Genomic DNA, 19,720 nt, shown 5'->3' with positions numbered 1-19,720 from the left:
CTCAGTCTTTTTGCTGTTGCTGGGTAATAGGTAACTCTCCTTGGAATGTGAGGATGTCTCTGTGCAGTCAATAGGAGTATTTTTTTCTTGTACTACCAACTTTGCAAAAGCATAGCATGTTCACTGTGCCATTGCAGCAGCTGTGTTCACTATGACTGACAGTGCCCTGTTCTTGGATTTTAAATGTGCCCAAAAAACTCTGACCATAAGAAAGTGGAATCCTTTGAATCTTTTCAGCATTTATTTACAACAAAGCTGTTACCTGATGCTGAAAACTAAATTCTTAGGAGTCTGCATGGTTTGAAAGTGTTGGTAACCCAGATGACCATCCATTCTTTTCTTATTTCCCTGTCCCTTGGTGCAGGCCATTTCATTATCTGTGCAAAACTCCAGAGCTGGTAACACTTCTGCAAGGCCTTTCAGCAAGCTATGATGTCTCTCCCCTTCTGCGTTACCTGTTGCCTCACCTTGTCTGCACTGTCATGAAGAGTGACGTGGGTAAGTTAGGATACATTTTGTACAGTTTCCTTAAGTCTTAAGGACAGGTGGCTGTGGTCACTGTTACAGCTGTGTAATTTTAGGTGCTTCTGCCATGGAAAACTGTGGTAATACATCTGGAAACTTTAGTGTGTGTTGGGTTTTGGTTTTCCAGACCCTACAAAGGAGTCTATTTTAGGTATTGCTATATCCATCAATTTGATTAGATCTTGATTTGTAGTATTTCAGCAGGATCTTGATTTTGATGTGTGTAATTTCTGGCTCTTAGATGTTTATTAAAGTACACCAAAATAGTTTTTACATAGATTACCTGTACTCTGTATGTAGTTTAAGTAGTGGAGATCCATGTTTACCTGATAAATTAAATGTTCGTGAGGCCTCTCTGGGACAGAAAGGCTGACTGGCATGCAGTGATAGGCTGTGTCTGTACCAGTAATTCTGTTTGTACTGTGGACTGCTGAATCATGACTGGGGAAGCTCTTATGTTGGGAAGGTCCAGATTCACAGCATGTGGAGTTGCTGGCACAGGTTGTGGTAGCAGGTCTGGAACATTCCAAAGCATACTTGAATTTAGTGGTACCAACACAGCCTTTGGCATTTGAATGGTGTTGGTACAAAACATTGCTGGCAGCTCATGGAGGGTCAGTGCCAGTCATCAATGAATATTGAGGTCCTCAAGTTGTGTGATTGGTTCACCAGATGATGTCTGTCCAAGCTATTAACTGTTTTCAGTATGAGGGGTTTAATATCAAACTTGTTCATTTTTAATGATTATGTGTTGTCCTTAGAGGAACAAGAAGGAGCTGAGGAGACTGAGAATCAGATTTACATCCAACATCTTGAAGCTATTATTCAGAGCATACCACTGGAAAAGGACTTGGATCACCTGTTGGCTTCGTGAGTTAACTTCAGTTATTTTTCTTAATAACAGCTAATTCCTGACTGTGGCACTAGTATTCTATGAGTATGTTTTTTGTGAGTCCATAATTCAAGTCCAAACCTGGATTTTGATGCTCAAACATTTGGTAATCAAGAAGAGATGTGCTTCTAGCACTTGGGGGAGTACTTTTGGGAGAGTGAAACTTCAGGCAAGGAGCAAATAAGTAATGCAGATTCCTCCTAACCTGTTTAGCAGTGTGCTTTATAGCATGAATGGAAACTGTACTGTCCAAAAAAAAAGTGGCTTTTTCTTTTATTTGTAATTTTAGAAAGTTTCTTGAAGAGTTTATCTCCTGTGGTACAGAGTTGGAATCTAATCCCACCCAAATGGCTACACTCAATCAAAAGATGCTTCCTCTTATCAGACTGCTGGAGATAAAGTAAGTTCCATTTTTCTATGACAGACCCACAGTCTGTAGAGTGGTGATTTCAGCTATGATCTTGGCAAAGAAATACAGTAAAAATAACTGACTCCTAATCCTTGTCCAAATTTGATTTTACTGATATGTCCTTAAATACTTTATCACTGTAGCACATGGGCACAGACTTATTGGCTTTGTCCATCTGTTTGCTGGATAGCATGAACTTTTCTGCTCATTATGTACTTGGTCTGCCTATTGTTCATCTGCCTTCAAACATAATGGTTGATTGCCTTTGCAAAGCTACTTGAGATACCTGGGTGAGATCAGTGCATGTGCATTCAGCTTCCTTGTATTTCCCTGTATTGCTCCAGCAAATTCTTGTTCTTCTATAATGCTATGTGGAAAATCTTGAGAATTTGTCTGTTGGCAGGTATCCTAAAGCCTTAGACTCTGTGTTGGAGAAGCATCTGGAAGATTGTACAGATGAGGCTGACCAAACTCTTTTTCACCAATTTATTTCTCTCTCATTAAGCTGTGGCAAATATAAGGTAGGTAGAAGCTCAGTTTGTGATTCTAGCTCTTATCTGGTTGTACTGTCAGAAGGTGGATATTTTGGTTAGGTTCTGCTTTCTTGTCTTCTTTCAAAACAAAGTCTCTATCATTCCCACCAAGAAACCCTCAAAAACCTAACCCCAAAACTTAAATGTGATTTGAGGGTGGGACGCAGGGGGGACTTGATCAAAACTGTGTAAAAACAGAAGCTATTGGATCTTTCAGGTTTGTGAAAACTATATGAGCACTTTGGGTTTGGTTTTTTGAGGTTAAATTTATACCTTTCCACCTGCTTCAGTTGCTATCAATCATTTTTTCTCCTTAGGAGCATGGCCATTACATACACTGTACTGGCTGATAGTGTCAAAATGGTGATGCCCAGCTAGGCCTCTTCTTACTTAAAAGATGTTGTCACTGTTAGAAGTGTCTGTTTTGGGAAAGGTGACAATGATCACTCTTGAGAGAAGGTGGCTCAATCCTTTTTGTGCACTGATTTTTATGAATGTTTGCAGTCACACGGAAGATTAGAGTGACTACAGAGTCCTTCCTGTGCCATTTCTGAAGAGCAGTTGAAACTCAGCCTAACACAGAATAACCATGAGTGCACCAGATCTGTCCAAGGAATTTATTATTAAGAGATGGTTAGTATTGTGGCTGTTGTTTGCAAGGAATGAAAGCACTTAGGAAAATGTGATCAACTACGTAAAGGAGTGCTTTATGCATTTTTGTGCTGATTTAACCAAGGCAGAGATTCTGTGACAGAATAGTGAGAGGATTAACAGGAAAAAAGGTATGCAGAACAAAGTCATATGACTCCCTTCTAGCCTTTAAGGTTCCTGAGATAAGTGCACTCATTTGGACTGGCAGAGATGCCTTTTTAGCAGTTTCTCTCTGTGCTCTGTCACACTGACATTGTCACCAGAGCTTTCTCAGAATCCTTAGATAAGTGTAGTGCTTTTCTAGGACACAAAAGGTGTCTGTGGCTTACTGTACTTTTCGAGCTATATTCTAAAAACTGTTTGCCAAAGTGAAGAGGACCAAATTTGAAACAGTTATACAACACTATTGTTCCATAATTGAATGGGTTTTTTGGTCTTAATTACGCAGGTTTTCTTCTGGTACAAAAAGCTGGAAGAACTTTTCCTGTTAGCCTTATATATACTTAAGAGTACTTTTAACATGCAGTGAGTCACTCTCTGAAATCTGTATTTCAGTTTCTGGAAGACTCTGATACCTCCCTTCTGCTTAGTTTGAATCATCCTCAGCCAGCTGTGCGGGTCCTAGCTCTTCAGCATTTGAAAGATGTTATTGAAACATCAAAGGTTTGTGTCCTGAGTCTCTCACTTACAGAGCTGACTTAACATATAATGTCTTGAAAAAACTGTTTGCCAAACCTATCAGTTGCAGACAAGTGGTGTGTTAAACTATTCTTATGTCATCCTCACTGTTTTCATGGTGTTTTCAGTAGACTCCTGTTGTCATTTTTCCATGTTCTGAAGTCTTGATGTAATTCTTTTTTATTAAGCTGCTTGTAGAATAGAATTTAAGTTAATGGATACTTCATTTTGGTATTTTCTTTTGTTGTTGAAAGTTGGTCACCCCATCAGCTTTAATTTAGATGATGTTACTATTTTCCTTCTGCTAGGATTCAGCTATTTTATTAAAAGCCTGTAAGCTGTGCTACCAGCAAATGCTTTTTTTATCCTTTTTAGCTCTTTTTTCACTTTCTTTCTGTAGGAAGGCTTTGATCAGTCTTTCATAGAAGAAGCAATTTTTGATAGGCTCAAGGATGACAGCAGGGATGTTGTAATGTCTGCTCTCAGCTCGTTGGAGGTAAGTTGTGTATCTTTGGATATGTCAGGTGAGATTTTACCTGGTCTTTAATATGTGTGTCTGAAATATATTTCTTGTAAATGCCCTTAGCATGCAGCTCTTGTTCCTTAATGGGATGAAGCAGCACAAATTTAGGAGGCTTGTGTTTACTGCAGGACAATTCCACCCCCTCCAAATTTCTGCTTCCTGATCTTTCCCAAAGCGTTTGCAGTTAGCCTGAATTTACTGATTTTCTTTTCATCTGGGTACTAAAGCTTATTACAATCTTTGAATATTATTTGAAGTGTGCTTCCTGCTTACCCTGTATGTATTTCTCTAACAGCACAAGTCATGTTATCTGCCTTTTGGATGCAAAGTGGTGTAAGGACAAGTCATTACCCTAGTGAGAAGTGCTCAGTAGAGTTTTTCCATGAGAGTCATTTGGTCAGTTGATAGTGGCAAAGCCCTGAACTCCAGCTCAGGTTTACTGGACAGGGCTCTGGTATCTTGTTCTGATTGTTTCCAGCTAGAGTAACAGTCTTTCTATATTGCTTCAACTCGTAGTAGTGGAAAATATTATTAGCAGTTGGTCTTGTGTGTTCATTCATTCTCTGTCACCAAAAAATGAGAACAGAAGCACAAGTACCTATTTTATATCTTCTGTTAATATGACTTACGTTATTTTTTTTTCATGCAGGTGTTATGTAAAGTAAAAGCAATGCTTGTTTAATTATGAAATTGTTTCCATATTGTTTATAATATTTACCAAACATTTCTACACTTGGTAAATTCCCTATACTTTAGCATATCAAGAGGGCACACTGGTCAGCCTTGTAATTCCTGTTTACCCTGACAGAATTTTCAGTAAATCATCCTTTATAGGAATGCTCTCAGTGATATTTGATCCTTGTTTCCACTTGAAATAGGAGATACATTTTCCTTTATGATATGGTAAGTTATTTTGTATTTTATTATTCTTTCATTTTCTTTTCTTGGTTACTTGTTTAGATTTTCAGGAAGCAAGTCAATCCAGAAGTAGTAGTATCCAGTCTTTTGAACATCTTCCAGAGAGCTGATCTTTCAAAGGATGGAAAGTGGTATGTTTGTGCCTTTTTTCATAATCTTGTATAAATATCTGTATAAATTAAATTCTGTGTCTGTACAAATTAAATTTTGTGTCTGTATAAACTACATTTTTTTAAAGTAACTACAAAGAATACTTTAAAAACTTTGTAACTTCAAATACTTTTTGTTATGCTATATCTCTGACGGGTTACAGGAGAAATCTCCCAATTGTTCACATAGCATTTCCCATTGATTTTTTTCTTGTTGTCACTGCTGTTTGAATTCAGAAACTTGCTGTGGAAGATGGAGAACAAATCAAAGAAATGTTGCTGGTATGATTGAGTAGTGGGTTTTCAACACTACTTGTTCTCTTCTAGGTACAAGGTTCTGGAACGAGCAGTAAAAATTTTAGTCAAAGAGGAGATTTTGAAAGAGAAAAAAGAACTACTGGATGAAGCAGTAATGCAGTTGTTACCTTTTATGGTAATCACTAATGAGAATTCAAAATCTTCAGACTGGAAAATGGCCATTTGTCTGTCAGAATCTGATCTCTGCTCCTTACACCCTTTACTGAAAGGCTGGCCAAAAGGTAAAGCACTAGTTGTAACTAATTTGATTTTTTTAAAAATTGTGACAATTTAGGACATCCTCCCTATGGAACCTAAACACTTACTGAGGGAGACTGGCTGTCTTCAGCAAGCCATTGAGCCATCAGGAGGATTTATTTACCTATATTGTCTGATTTGGTTTTTTTCCTTGGAATAGCTCTTGAAGAGGCAATTAAATCCAGCAAGTCTGCAGAGCTGATTGGAGAGGCCAACAAGAAAATGATCCAGCTGCTTTCTAAAAACATGACTTCAGGGGAACCTTCCTTACTATTGAAAATGGTATGTGTGCCTTCCTAACCCAGCCCTAAGGAATCTTACTTTCCAGGTGGTCACTGCAGGAGAACAAATGTGACCTAGAAGAATTTGTATGTGTTTCTCATAGCATTAGTATGCTATCATCAAGTTTTATATATATAAAATACATATATATATATATATATAATAACAAATCCCAATACAATCCAGATAAACCATTTTTTGTACCTGTTTGGACAGGTGATTAGTGTAAGTAAATTGCAGTAATTTTTAATGTATTGTAAAAAAATTCTAAAGAATAGGCAGTTACACCTGTGGGTACTTCATAGAAACAGATGCTTGTACATTCCCAGGTTCCAGAGAGAACCATTACAGCACACAGTAACTTGTTACTGATGGTAGAATGTAACAAGGATTTAATTGAACATGCAAATGAAACACAGTGCAAAGTCCATAGTGAAGCCCCACTGTCTTACAGACCTCGTGTTGTTTTTCCCCCACTCCTTTTTCCAAGGTTGAAGATCTGATACTCGTTGCAGAAACAAAGTCTGAGAGTGTGAGACAGAGAGTAACTACTCATATCATTGGTTCAGTGCTTGTTCAGTGCTGCTGCAATACACAGAGGAAGGAAAGTTATTTTCCAGTGCCTATCAGAGTCTTCCATTTCTTGGATAAAAAAATAAAAGATCTCAGAGCCTGTGATCCTGCAGAGGTAAGATGCAAAGAGTTTGGACAGGGCATTTTCTGTGTAATGGAAAAGTTGTTTTTTTTTCACTGGAGAACAAGAGGTTCAGAAACTTTGAGAAGGTCTGAAAATCCCACTTTCATTTCTTTTCAGATCAAAACCACACTTGTGACAGGAGTACTAGAAGCTACTATTAATAGTTGCTCTTATATTTTAACACTAATGAGTGCATTAAAAATTAAGAATTCTGGAGCTCTAGGCTGGTGTCCCACCAACTGAATCAATGTTTCAGTGCTGTGGGCTTGGCACAAAGTTTAGGGCATTCATGCCAGCTACTCTTGGAGCATCATATGATGGTGTTTGTCTTGGGAATGTTGTGGGTTCTAGTCATTAAGTAGAGTTTTTGGTGGCTTGTTCAATAGGGGAAAGAAGGAAATGCACCTGAATATGAAACAAAGGTCATGCTAAGAGTGACTCCAGAGGAGGGCCATGAAAATGATCAGAGAGCTCAAATATCTCTCCTTTGTAGAAAGACTGAGCTGGGGTTGTTAAGCCTGCAGAAGGAAAGGCTCCAAGGAAGATTTTTGTGTGTGGCCTTTCAATACTTTAAGATTGTGTCTAAGTGAGATGGAGAGAGACTTTTTACCAGGGCCTGTAGTGATAGGACAAGAGCCAATGTCTAAACTAGACAGAGAGCCAATGTCTTAAACTAGAAGAGAGTAGATTTAGTTTGGACATAGGGAAGAAATTCTTTACTATGAGTGTGGTGAGACACTGGAATGGGGTGCCCAGAGAAGATGTGGGTGCCCCATCCCTGGAAGTGTTCATGGTCAGATGCATCAGGGCTTTGAGCAGCTCCATCTGATGAAAGATGTCCCCACCCATGGCAAGGGTGTTGCACAAGACATTCTTTCAGGATCCCTTCATGAACACAGAATTACAGAACACAATTAATTCTGTAATTCTATGATTGTATGAACTGGAACCTCAAGCAAGACCTTCCAACAATATTGAAGGTCTTCCTGAATTTGTTGGGGTTTGGTTTACTGTGCAGCTTCATAAGCAGTTGTGTTGGCACTAGCTGGGAGGTATCATGGAGGCAGAAGGAGAAGTCAACAGAGGGGCAGGAACACAAGATTTAGAAACAGTATTTCTGTGTCTCTCAGCTGCCTTGGTTTTTTGCTGTATTCTTCTGAATGTTTCCCATTGGGGTTTTCTGGATTTATTTTGTTGTTGAAACAGTTACTGTTTTTTTTTCATGTGTAAGAACCCCATGTGAGGAGGGTTGTGTTTCTGTGTGCACACCCCCTCACACACACACACACACACACACACACACATGGTAATTAGATATTCCAACCTCAGAATGTTCCAGTGAGGAATTTTTAGATATACAAATGTCTGGAATAGAGGAATTGTGCTGCTGGAACAGAGCTAGATGAAAGGATTCAGTTTAATCTCCACAAAATGCTGTAAATAACTCCTTATCCCCTTGAAGAGATATTTTAGAGAGACTGGTATTTTACTCTCCTGCTACCTCACTTCTGTACATTGTTAATTATGGCAGTAAGAGCTGCCATATATTTAAAAATGCAGATGCAACTTTAAATTCAGAAATGTCATTCACTTCATAAGATTGGAAATAAAATATTGATAAATTTTAGTGATAAATGTCTGTCTTCTGTTGCATGCAATTGTGGCAATATACATTAAAATGTATTTTCATTCACAGGAAGCTCCTCTGAATTGGTCAGTTGAAGCAGTAGAGGAAACTTGGATACCTGAGGATTTGTTAATTGCATATATAGAAAAGCTTAATAGTGACCAGACTGTTCATGCAGAGGAGTCAGCTATGTTTCTGTTACTATTGAAAAATTTCATTAATGGCCTAAAACCTCCTTCATCCTTTTCAAAAGGTAGGGTTGAAGTTTTGACTGTCTTTTTTATATCAATGAAGGGAGGAAGGAAAGTTACTTTTTTTGTGTCCAAAAATTGCTGGAAATACACAAGCCTTGCTTTGCTAACCTTCCTTTGTTGTTGTCGAGATCTATAAAGATTACTGATTTGTGAACATGAAATCAACCAAATGTCTTGTTTTCTTTTAACTAGAGATGTCCACTTTCTCTTGGTTTCTGAAGGTGTTCCGTATGCATCCCCTCTTTTATTTCTAACCTTTATTTTTCAGAGGAAACTTGGTGGAATCCTGAATCTCTGAATCAAGATGGCCAAGACTACCTGCATCTCCTCTTGGGGCTGTTTGACCTTCTTGTCTGTGGAGCTAGTGAGGGAAGCAATGCTGTTCAGTACAGAGCACTGATGAATCTTTTACTCAAGGTATTATTCTTGCACTTGTTGCTCTCAGTTTTTAGTGATCATCTAATATGCAGTTACAGAATTTTAAGGAAAACTGAGCACTGATCATTCAATGCTGTTTGTGGCATTCTAGCACTGTGAGCAGATCTAAGTCTTGACATGCAGCTCATTAGTTAATCCTAATTAGAGGTAACAACAGAAAGCTAAAGTAAAAGCAACAATAAATGTTGAGGGAAAGGTGAAAACATAAAACAATGTGCAAGGCAAGGTCAAGAGCATGAAGTTGGAGATACAAGTTTTGGTCTTGTCTGGGAGCAAAGCAGGCTGTTGGTCTACAAAATTTTTTAGATTTTAAATGCAAAAAAATTGAAATGATGTTTCTTTATACCAGCATCTCAGGTTTTCTAACCTGCATTGAGTCATACATTTTTGTGAAGAGAATCTTCCCAAATTTGAATCTTCTTCGGATTTGTGAAGAGAATAAGGGAATTAGTATAAAGCCACAGGTGCAATTTAATTGTGTTTCATCAAGAACAGCACAGGACAAACACAGAGGAATGAAAGAATAGCAATGGTTCCATAACAAAACTTGTTTCTGCTATTAATTCTTGTATATAACTTTGCCTAAATATCAGTCATTGCAAGATCTTGTGAGTTTATTGACACTGAGCTATTAGACTGGTTCAGTGCCTGGCTAGTAAAAGGCTGTCAGCAGAGAAGGAAGGATGTTACTTTGGGATTTTTGACTGACCAAGCCAGGTCTTATCAGAGAAGAAGAGAGGGTAGGGACTACAGAAGGTTTGTGGGATGGGGTTAGTAATGTTCTAGGACCTGGCAAAGGCAGCAGCTGCAGTAATAAATTACTTCTTTTATTTGTGGAGTACTGTTGCTCTCCAATTTTGAGTGCTTGATTTGATTTGAAAGGGACAAGCCAGTTATTTCTGCCCACTCTAGAAAAGTTAATATAATTAGAGCCTGGATATTGGTGGAGTTGTGGAAAAGAGAATAGGCAAGAATATGCTGGAAACTGAATCATTTGTTCTGGCAAGGTAGCTGCAATCTGCAGGATGTTGAGTGGGCTCTTCTGTTTGATGAAAGAAGAACTCTTAGGTTTCCAGGGAACATCTTGCAGACAGAAAGTGTTTTGCTATTGCCAAACAATGCAGTAAGCAAGAATTTCAAATTGATTTGGGATACAATTAGAAGACAATGTAACTGCATCAAAATCAGAAGTTGTCTTTGCTAAAAGATCCTAAAGTAAAGTTTTACAAAGTTACTGCTGCACAAAACAGGAAATAAGAGTTCTTTGTTTTATACATGACAATTTTCTTGCACAGTGGACAGACTATATAAATGCTCATAGAGATGTGGTTTAAGTCTGTTATGACTTTTTTAAAAAAAACCTTGTATTTACATACCTATACACTACAGGTTATCCGTTAAGGTAGCTCTTAAGCAACATGTGGACTTGTATGTGCACTCAAGTACTGTTTACCCAAAAGCCTTTACTTGGTAACTCTTTCTTTTCAAAAGACACTGTTGTTGACTCCTCAGTACTCTTTCTGTGTAGTTCTTCAAGCGATTCATCAGTTGATGCCAGCAGCAGTTTGCCAAATAAGTTGAAGTTGTTGAACAAATTGTTTTTTGGGTTGTTTTTTTTGTTGTTGTTGTTGGGGTTTTTTTTGTTTTGTTGTTTTTTTAAAAATTTTTGTTGTTATTGTTACATTTAAGGTGCATCTAAAAGATTCAGAGATTCTCTTCAAATTCCTTTCAATTTTATGGACTTACAGTTATAACCTTTCAAATCAGCTGAACTATGAAGTCAATGCAATGCTGCAGACTCAGGCTCTGTATATTGGCCATGCACTGCTTGAATCACTGACAAACCAAAAAAAGAAACAGCTGCTGTCAAAATCATCTCCAGGTAAAGTAAAAGGGTATCTATCTCTCATCTTAAGACTTAAGATTTATTACTTAAAATAAAAAAAAAAAATACATAAGACAGTATTTTTTAATTTTATGCAATTTTACTGTTTTATACCATGAAGGGTGTATATATAGTTACTTACATTCAGTTGCAGTAGGCTGAGGCAGTTCTCTTTCTTGCTGATTCAGTGCTGCAGTTACTAGCCCAAGCTTGGAAGTAGGTGAAACCACTTTTTTCTAATCTTTCAAGCATTAAACATTCTCTTGAGCTGGAGAAGTGGGTTACAGTTTAAATGTGTATAGTGGGAAGAGATGAATTTTAATTCCAGATTCATGTTGATGCCTTTTCAGGGACAGATACAGAAAATTCTGACCACTCACTTGATTCTTTTTTCTTGTCTTTTACTCCTTTTGCAGTGGTGATCTCCTTGCTAATTAACTTGTGTAGCCCAGTGAGTGAGGTTCGAAGGGCTGCTCTCAACTGCCTCCATTCCTTTAGAGGGGTAAAAGAGTCTCTGTTCCATCCTGTTCTTCAGCATTTGGAGCAAAAGGCAGAAGAGATTGTATCTGACCCTACATATATAACACAGGTATTTTTGTTAATAACTAAGTTAATTTTGTTAATAATTAAGTTAACTGGGAAAATTAATTTTCTTTGTATACTATAGTAGACAGACTTTTTAATTTTTTAATTTTAATTTTTTTTCCTATAAAGATATTTAATTATTTATTACATAGAATTGAGAATATCAGCCAACTAAGAGGTAATAATTTGTGGCTTATTTACAGATCAAGAGTTATGTTTGGGTCTAGATCACATTATTATGTAAACTTTGAATAAACATTAGTTCAAGAAATTTTTATTGCAGGGAAAGAACTTAATTTTTACTTTTGTTAATGAACCAGATTATGGGAACTCTATTTGAGGAGCTTGAGACACAACCAAAACAGAAATCTCAGAAGAAAAAATTGTTGGAAGCTTTGGAAAACATACTTGATTCTGTGCAGAACCCTATTTTCCCATCATACATTGCCAGAAACTTAATGAAAATTCTTCATGAAATCCATGGTGAGGTAAGGACTTCCTTGTTGTTTTATGGGTTCCACACTTGACTGGAATGCTGAAATCAAGTTAATTTACTAATAATGCTGTCAAATAGCTTTAAAGTGTATTAGACTATTAGACATTAAGTTGACAGCTCTAATAATGTGCAGTAGTGCTGCAAAGCAGCAAACACAAAATATTTGCATGACCCATTCAGGAATGTAAGGGCTGCAGAATGTTGCACTGGAGTTCCTAAGGAAACTCCCTTATATTACTAAAAAAACTGTTTCAGAAAAAGATTCTTCCAGAAGACATGTATTACATTGGTTTTCTGCACAGAATTGTAATGTTCTAGGTAGTACTATCAATTTTATTTCTATGTATTATTATCTTATTTATTGTATTCAGAATTTTGAAAGTGCTGGAAAATGTGCTTACTGTTCAAAAAATGATTAAAAATATGTGTTCTGTGCTCTGTTCAGTTGTATGTGTCTTCAAAGGATTGTGAACTGCATATAGGAAGAGCATTCTTACCTCACATTTGGGTTCTGTAGGAGGCAGGAGTCATAAATTGGTGGAATGTGTCTGTACTTTAAAATCACCAAATCCTCCTCTGCAAAGGAGAATAGCAAAGGGGCAAATGAGCTCATGGGAATCTCACAGTAAATCTTGAGGTTTTCCTCTTGAATAGCTGCTGCATAAAATAGTGCATAAAATGTGAAGGGAGAGGGGGTGTTGCAGTAAAGTGACTTTGTCCTGTTGCAATTTTGTTAAAATGAGAATGGATAAAAACTGGAGGTATGAATTTCCTGTGTTGGCAGATGATTCTTTCTCACCTCTTGCCTGCATTAGACCGCTTGCTAGACAAGGTCTTTGAGAAACCTGAGGCAATGTTGAAAGATGAAGTTGTTCTCTTGCATCTCATCCTTGGAAAGTTTACTGAATATTCAGCACCCCTCTTCTGCACGAATCAGCAGAGCCTGGATTTATTTCTCAAAAGTCTGCACGCTGCCGAGAAAATCTATGAAGAAATTCCACCATTCCAAATCACAGCACTTGGGCAGGTAGGGCTTTATGAAAGTTCTTTGTTTTTATGCTCAAAGCAAATAGCAGTGTTCAGGTTGGGATTTCTGAGGAGTCTTTCTGTGTTAAGGAGTCCATAGCTTTTGATCTGTCTGTTTTTTAGTGCAAGTTTTCAAGGTCTCTGTAGTTTCTTTGAAACATCTCACTACGCTGCAAAACTTTCTCTCTTAAATTTACTGGGAGAAATTGCTGCTTGCTTTATGTGTGCATTTTGACAAGTACAGAATAGCAATATCATTGAATTTGTGTGCAGATGGATATGTGTATCACTGCCTGCAGATACCACTGTTATTAAGATACCTTAGTTATTGTCATTCAGGCAGGACTTCTTGCTTTTCTTCTGAGAAAATTGTCAAGAAGGCACAGTAGGTGATAAATAATCTCTTTTGAAGGAGCCAACAAATTCAGACCTTTTATTAGCCAAATATTTGTATACACTTATCATCAGAGAGTTTGTTCCCCTCACCAGGCAAGCTGTGTGAAAAATTTCAGGAATCAGTATGTCTGATGGATATTTCAGAATTGTATTTTGCATCTAAGGATTCCTGGATATATACAAATGCATTTTTAATAGGTGAAATTTATCACATATATTCATCTGAACAAGCATGTGTGATTGGGTGTATCATACATCATCCAGCATGCCTAAGTTCCATAGCTTGTGATTTTGTTACCTTCATACATTAAACCTCTGCATCTTTTCTTTTTTCCCTTTTGTAGATTACTAAACCATTCTTTGCAGCTGTGTCAGATGGGATGGTGCAACAGAAGCTGTTAAAAGCATTATTTGATTTACTGTTAAACTGTAAGAACCCACTCTGTGCTCAGACCATTAGCAGTGTGTTTAAAGGGGTAAGTAGCAAACACAAATATGTTCAGCCCTGTTGCAGTGGTTCTGTTGTTGCATTCAGGAATACTCATTGGTTTATATCATTCATAGCATGGAAGCAATTGGAAACAATTTTTCACATAATATAACTATATTAATAGCATGGAAATGTTGTTAAATGACTGCTTTTAGAAAGCATCTCTTTAAGAGTGTCAGTCAGGTGAATAAATTCATCAAAAGTCACTTCTTTCCACTGAACTGATTCTCGTTTTCTGAGGTTTGACCTGAATATGTGGATTATTTATCTTGTATGTTCCTGAAAGGGATGTGGTTTTTCAAAAGGGAGGGGACACAGATGTGTGGTGTACTAATTACAAAATTCATTAGTACTTGAGTTACTGTTCATTGTTTCAGATTTCAGTGTGTGCTGAGCAGATAGTGAGAGAACTGGAGCCTCCTGAGAAAGCCAGAAGTCTGTCCACTATTCAGCAAACAAGAAGGCAGAAAATGCAGCAACAGAGGTAAAATAACTAGAAACTCAAAATATGTGCAGTTTGAAAGCACCACTTGTTTTACTACATTGCATAGATGGTATTGGAAGCATAAGCTTTGATTTCTTCTTCACTTTACTGTGCAATAAGTGAGCTGCTTTTGCTAGGAGAAAACCAGCTCCTGGTGCTGTGTGAGAAGTAGTGAAACTAGAGTCAAAACTAACAAATACAAAAAAAAAAAATCCACTAGTTCAGTGTTTATGTTTGATCTTCTAGAATCTGGTTTGACACAGCTGAACAAAATGCATTTTTGTAGGTATTAAACTTGGTTAGCAGTAAAGGTGCATGAACAAATAACATGCACAGGGCTGGAGCAAACAGGTGCTCATCAAAATGTTCCTTTTAGTTGGAAAAGCAGTATTTTCTCTCAGTTAAAAGGTTAACATAATCATTAATTTTTTGATCTCTTTGTTTGTTCCTTCTCTCCATTCTCAAAAGAAATCAGCTGTTTTGCCCACTATAGTCCCTTTTTTTTTTTTTTTTTTTAAGCATCAGCTGTTGGCCACTGTTGTGACAGGATATTGAGTTCTCTTGGTGTGACCTGCAGTAGCTGTTGATATTTTCCTTTACTTGACCCTTTTGAACAATCATTACCCACTAGATTAATTAATCTGTAAACTGTCAGAGTATCAACACACACACTTGCACACTCCATTGTCTGCGTAGCCAGTGGTGAGACAGTTTGTAGTTCTGAGGACCCAAGTTGCTGGCAAGCACATCAGCCCATGGACAGTTATCTGGTAACAGATTTGATTTTTTTTCTCCCAAAAAAGTCTTTTGTTGTGTAGAATTTTTGTAAACATAGAAGGCAGTGCTGTATTTGTTTGTTCAAGATGAGTCTGGATTCTGGATTTTGGGTTCTGGAAGGCTCTGGGCCCCTCAGTTTAGGAACAAGATTGAGGTGCTGGAGCAGGTCCAAAGGAGGCAACTGGGCTGGTGAAGGGACTCGAGCACAGATCCTATGAGGAGAGGCTGAGGGAGCTGGGGGTGTTGAGGCTGGAGAAGAGGAGGCTCAGGGGAGACCTCATCACTCTCTACAACTCCCTGAAAGGAGGTTGGAGCCAGGGGGGGGTTGGGCTCTTTTCCCAGGCAACTCTCAGCAAGACAAGAGGGCACAAGAGGTCTCAAGTTGTGCCAGGGGAGGGTTAGGTTGGACATTAGAAAGAATTTCTTTCCAGAGAGGGTGCTCAGACATTGGAATGGGCTGCCCAGGGAAGTAGTGGATTCTCCATCCCTGGAGATATTTCAAAAGAGCCTGGATGTGGCACTCAGTGCCATGGGCTGAGAACTGCAGCGGGAGTGGATCAAGGGTTGGACTTGATGATCTCTGAGGTCCCTTCCAACCCAGCCAATTCTATGATTCTATGATTCTGTGATTTTCTATTAATTGCTTAAAATGTGTTGCAGCTACAACCAAAAGCCTGCATTTTGCTACCTCTCCCAGGAGACATGAGGGACAGTACAATGTGTTTATTCCCTGAAGCGCTCTGCTATTTCTTTTGCAAATGTAAATCCTGGTTGTTTGTCTTATCTCTCTAGAAAGCCTCAAGATGCAGAACTGGCACCAGAAACAAGCCACTTCAGCTGGCAGAGAGTTATGCTTATCCTGGAATTGCTGCAGCATAAGAAGAAGCTCAGGCGTCCGCAGGCTTTGGTACCTGCACTTTTTAACCTGCTGAGCCGGTAATCGTTCCTCCCTCACACCAGCCCTTGGGCATTCTCCTCTGCAGCAGAAACCAGACAGCATTAAAACACGGGCTGCTTTCTCTGCTTTGTTGCCATGTTTTGTAGCTTAGTTTGCCTTTTCATACTTGAACCTCTAGTTAGCTCAGATGGGGAGAATGAGAAGTTGTTAGGACTTTTTTCTGCCTTACAGAACGTGGTGGGCTCGTTAAGATTTCTGTCTGATGCGCAGTTCTTTGTGCAAGGGGTTTGATGCCCATTGAGAGGGCATCTCTGCTAAAACTGGCACAGTTGACAGGATTTGTGTCTTTTGCAGATCTATTCAAATAATATTCTTAAGCTTTAAGATTCCTCCCAAAACCTTGTGGAATAGCCTTCATCCAGTGCAACTTAAAAAACTATTGCTTTACCTGCCAGGCCTCTCTCCAGGCACTTAGGAAAATTTACATGTAGGTTGGCTGCTTATCTTCTTTTCCTTATGACTTGCCCTTATATAGTCTGGCAGTCATATTTCATGTAATCATCTTACACTCTTGATATTGCTAAATGTCTTTTATTAGACCATTTGCTGTATTTGAAAAAATAAACAAAAAAAAGAGATTCTTTTTGGCAAACACTTTTTAGAAGCTTCTGTGTAGAACTTCTGCAGAATGAAGACTGCAGCTTCTTGTATGCATCTTAGTGTGCATTTTGGTCACTTATTTTTCTGACTCCTTTTTCAATCTCTGTGTTTTCTTTTTCCAACTATATAGGTGTCTGGAACCTATGGCATCAGAAGAAGAAAATATGGAGTATACGAAGCAGCTAATCCTCAGCTGCCTGCTAAGCATCTGTCAGAAATTGTCTTCAAATGGCAGCAAGATCTCACCAGGTAAAAATTGTCAGACTCATTTATTGGGACTTTTTTTACCAGTACAACCTTAAAACAATGGCCTTTAAGTTTTTTCTTCTCTCAGCTTATGCTGTAGAGTTAAGAATACAGATTCCTCTACAAAATGCACGAGTTGGCTGCCTTAATTTTTTGTAGATCCATTTGGTGTGGTATGCAGACTGAAACTTGTACTTGAATGTACTGTTTATTCCTACGTGGTTGACCATTAGTGTTTTAATCAGTGAATATTTCTTACTTGCAGATATCCTTGACAAAGAAAAATTCAACGTGGAATTGATAGTTCAGTGCATCAGGATTTCTAAGATGCCCCAGACACACCACCATGCACTGCTGCTCCTGGGTGCTGTTGCTGGCATGTTTCCTGTAAGCACTACCTGGAATTTATGTCTCAGGTTCCAGATATGGGGAAGAGTGAAGGGCCTACAGAGCTGTTCTTTGAGGATAACATTTCTGAAAAGAGCAAGAGGAAAACTTTACACGTTCCTGCTCTCTTAGGGCTATAAATGCCATTTTACTTCAAAACAAACCTCTTGTCTTCATGCTTTTGACACTAGGCATTTATGATTTGCAATGAAGGGTGTTAGAAGCTGAAGCAGCTTTCTGACAAGAGCTGCCTCACCTTCCTGCTGTGGTGAAAGATCTCTGGCATTGTTGTTTCTCTCCCTTGCTTTTTTATACACAAGAGAGAGAACACCTGGCCCAATATCTCATGTATTTGTACAGATTCCTACCATGTACAACACCAAGAAATGTTGTAGTTTATGATAAAACCATGCTGGTCTAATTTTAATCAGCTGAAAAGCAAGCCTTTTGTTCTATGGACTGAAATTTGAATGTACACTCACTCTTCTAAACAAGATCCTTTGCTTTGAAACTATAAAAAACAAAAATTTATCTAAAGGTATCAAACTCAACGTCTTTATCTTTACCTCAGTACTTTCTTCACACATTTGGGAATGCAGCTTTTTTTCCCAAAAGACAAAACTGGAATGTTTTGGACTAATTTTTGAGGGATTTGGCTTTGTTATTGTTTGGATAATTTTTTTTTTTTTTGGTCATCTTACTGCCATCACCTGCCATAGAACTGAGCCTTTATACTACATTATACTGGTTCTTGGAAGGCTTTCAAAGTCAGAATACAAGGAAATATTTTGCCTGAGTCTCTTCCCTGTTTTTAAATCCAAAACCCTCTTTCCATTCACTAAAGCTGAATAAAAAATTGTCCCAAAACTTGTTGCTCTCAGTCGTGGCTAGGAAACTTAACTCTTAAGCTAGGTGACACCTCTAATCCAGCCCTCTTAAAATTAATTACTGTGATTACAGTCTAGCCCCCAGAAAAAGCTGAAAATTAAACTGAGTGTGGTTATTTTCCATTGTATGATTGTAGATACTGCAGATCTTTTATAGTTATAAAGAGGGTGGGTGGGAGAGCTATGAGAATTGCTGGAATCTGCCTTTGGGCTTCTGCAAATCTCCACATGGCTGATTTAGCTTCTCATACTACCATGGCACTGAGTTGAAGAATACAGGGTATTTTACTAAACTAAACCCTAAGTTCCCACTCTCCAGTTACTAATTCAGAATCTGTCTTGGCTTCTAAATAATATTTAGAACTCCTGACAATCACAAAGTAGCTTCAAGGGACACCAGACATTTTAACAAATGGAGATTATAGCAAATACCAATGATTATCATTTTCTCTTACAGGAATCTAGTGGCATTTTGGGGAAGAAGTGCCATGAGGTTTAATGTGCAGAGCAGCACAGTTCAAAAAATAAACTAATCTCATCTCTCTTCTTATCCAGGATAAAGTTCTCCATAACATTATGCCTATTTTTACATTTATGGGAGCAAATGTCTTGCGTCTGGATGATACTTACACGTTCCAAGTGATTAATAAGACTGTGCAGATGGTTATTCCTGCTCTGATCCAGGTAAAAATTGTCTACTTAATGGCTTTCCATTAAGTAGAAGTAGAAAGTAGAGTAGAAAAAAATGAGCAATAAGATTACTAATCAAGTAGAGTAAGTGGTTTAGAATATCAGTGATAGAATAAGTTGTAGCCTATTCTAGGATTATTTGAGACAGATACTAAATTATTTAGCCAAAACAGTATCACAGCTGTGCCTGATGAGAACCTTAAACATGCTTAAAATTAAAGTTTTTCATCATAAAAGTAGCAGAAAGTGCCATATACTTTTCTTATGTAAAATGAATTGTAAAAAAAAAACTTCTAGCAATGGGCTGGGGATTTCCTGGTGTATTTTTTAATGGTATTTATACACATTTTGCAGACTTCTCTCTGAGAAATCAGGTTACTAGTTTAAAATTTTTTTAAATCATCACAAGTATCTGTGACAAGTTATTCATGGCACACATAATTATATATAGGGAGAGCCTTATACTACCTATCTCAGATCATGTATCCTACTCCTACTGTTTTCACTAGGCTCTTGAAGCCCAATCTGTAATTATCAGGCTTTTTCAGAAGGATGTGGTATTGCTGTCCCTTGAAAATGTCCTGCATGTTTCAGCTGATGCCAAGTAATGTTTGTTTGTTTGGGTTTTTTTAATTCTATTTGAAGCATGTTCCTTAAACACTGAAAAGGAACTGAGTGACTG

At 37.9% G+C, this 19,720-nt stretch overlaps 1 protein-coding gene and 1 long non-coding RNA gene across 3 annotated transcripts in view; one reads left to right on the top strand and one right to left on the bottom strand.

Moving 5' to 3' along the window:
• The window catches only part of LOC139794007 (HEAT repeat-containing protein 1-like), a 36,571-nt gene that overhangs the window by 5,906 nt on the left and 10,945 nt on the right, over nt 1-19,720 (top strand). For both annotated transcript variants that reach the window (XM_071739036.1, XM_071739035.1), the window contains exons 8-29: nt 365-498; nt 1,287-1,395; nt 1,707-1,817; nt 2,230-2,347; nt 3,566-3,673; nt 4,089-4,184; nt 5,172-5,260; nt 5,606-5,817; nt 5,994-6,115; nt 6,606-6,803; nt 8,509-8,692; nt 8,962-9,110; nt 10,821-11,013; nt 11,433-11,605; nt 11,922-12,089; nt 12,882-13,124; nt 13,864-13,995; nt 14,387-14,493; nt 16,063-16,206; nt 16,959-17,077; nt 17,340-17,461; nt 18,904-19,032. In XM_071739036.1, the coding sequence (XP_071595137.1) occupies nt 365-498; nt 1,287-1,395; nt 1,707-1,817; nt 2,230-2,347; nt 3,566-3,673; nt 4,089-4,184; nt 5,172-5,260; nt 5,606-5,817; nt 5,994-6,115; nt 6,606-6,803; nt 8,509-8,692; nt 8,962-9,110; nt 10,821-11,013; nt 11,433-11,605; nt 11,922-12,089; nt 12,882-13,124; nt 13,864-13,995; nt 14,387-14,493; nt 16,063-16,206; nt 16,959-17,077; nt 17,340-17,461; nt 18,904-19,032 (3,160 nt within the window). The remainder of the gene's footprint in view (nt 1-364; nt 499-1,286; nt 1,396-1,706; nt 1,818-2,229; nt 2,348-3,565; nt 3,674-4,088; nt 4,185-5,171; nt 5,261-5,605; nt 5,818-5,993; nt 6,116-6,605; nt 6,804-8,508; nt 8,693-8,961; nt 9,111-10,820; nt 11,014-11,432; nt 11,606-11,921; nt 12,090-12,881; nt 13,125-13,863; nt 13,996-14,386; nt 14,494-16,062; nt 16,207-16,958; nt 17,078-17,339; nt 17,462-18,903; nt 19,033-19,720) is intronic.
• LOC139794015 (uncharacterized) lies at nt 11,458-19,037 on the bottom strand. Its single transcript, XR_011724912.1, has 3 exons — nt 18,979-19,037; nt 12,595-12,673; nt 11,458-11,588 (listed from the first exon to the last, which is right to left on the bottom strand). It is a non-coding gene; the product is annotated as an uncharacterized lncRNA (long non-coding RNA).

The sequence above is a fragment of the Heliangelus exortis genome, chromosome 3 (genome assembly GCF_036169615.1).
Source record: "Heliangelus exortis chromosome 3, bHelExo1.hap1, whole genome shotgun sequence".
NCBI lineage: Eukaryota > Metazoa > Chordata > Aves > Apodiformes > Trochilidae > Heliangelus > Heliangelus exortis.
This window is presented reverse-complemented; position numbering and strand designations above follow the sequence as displayed.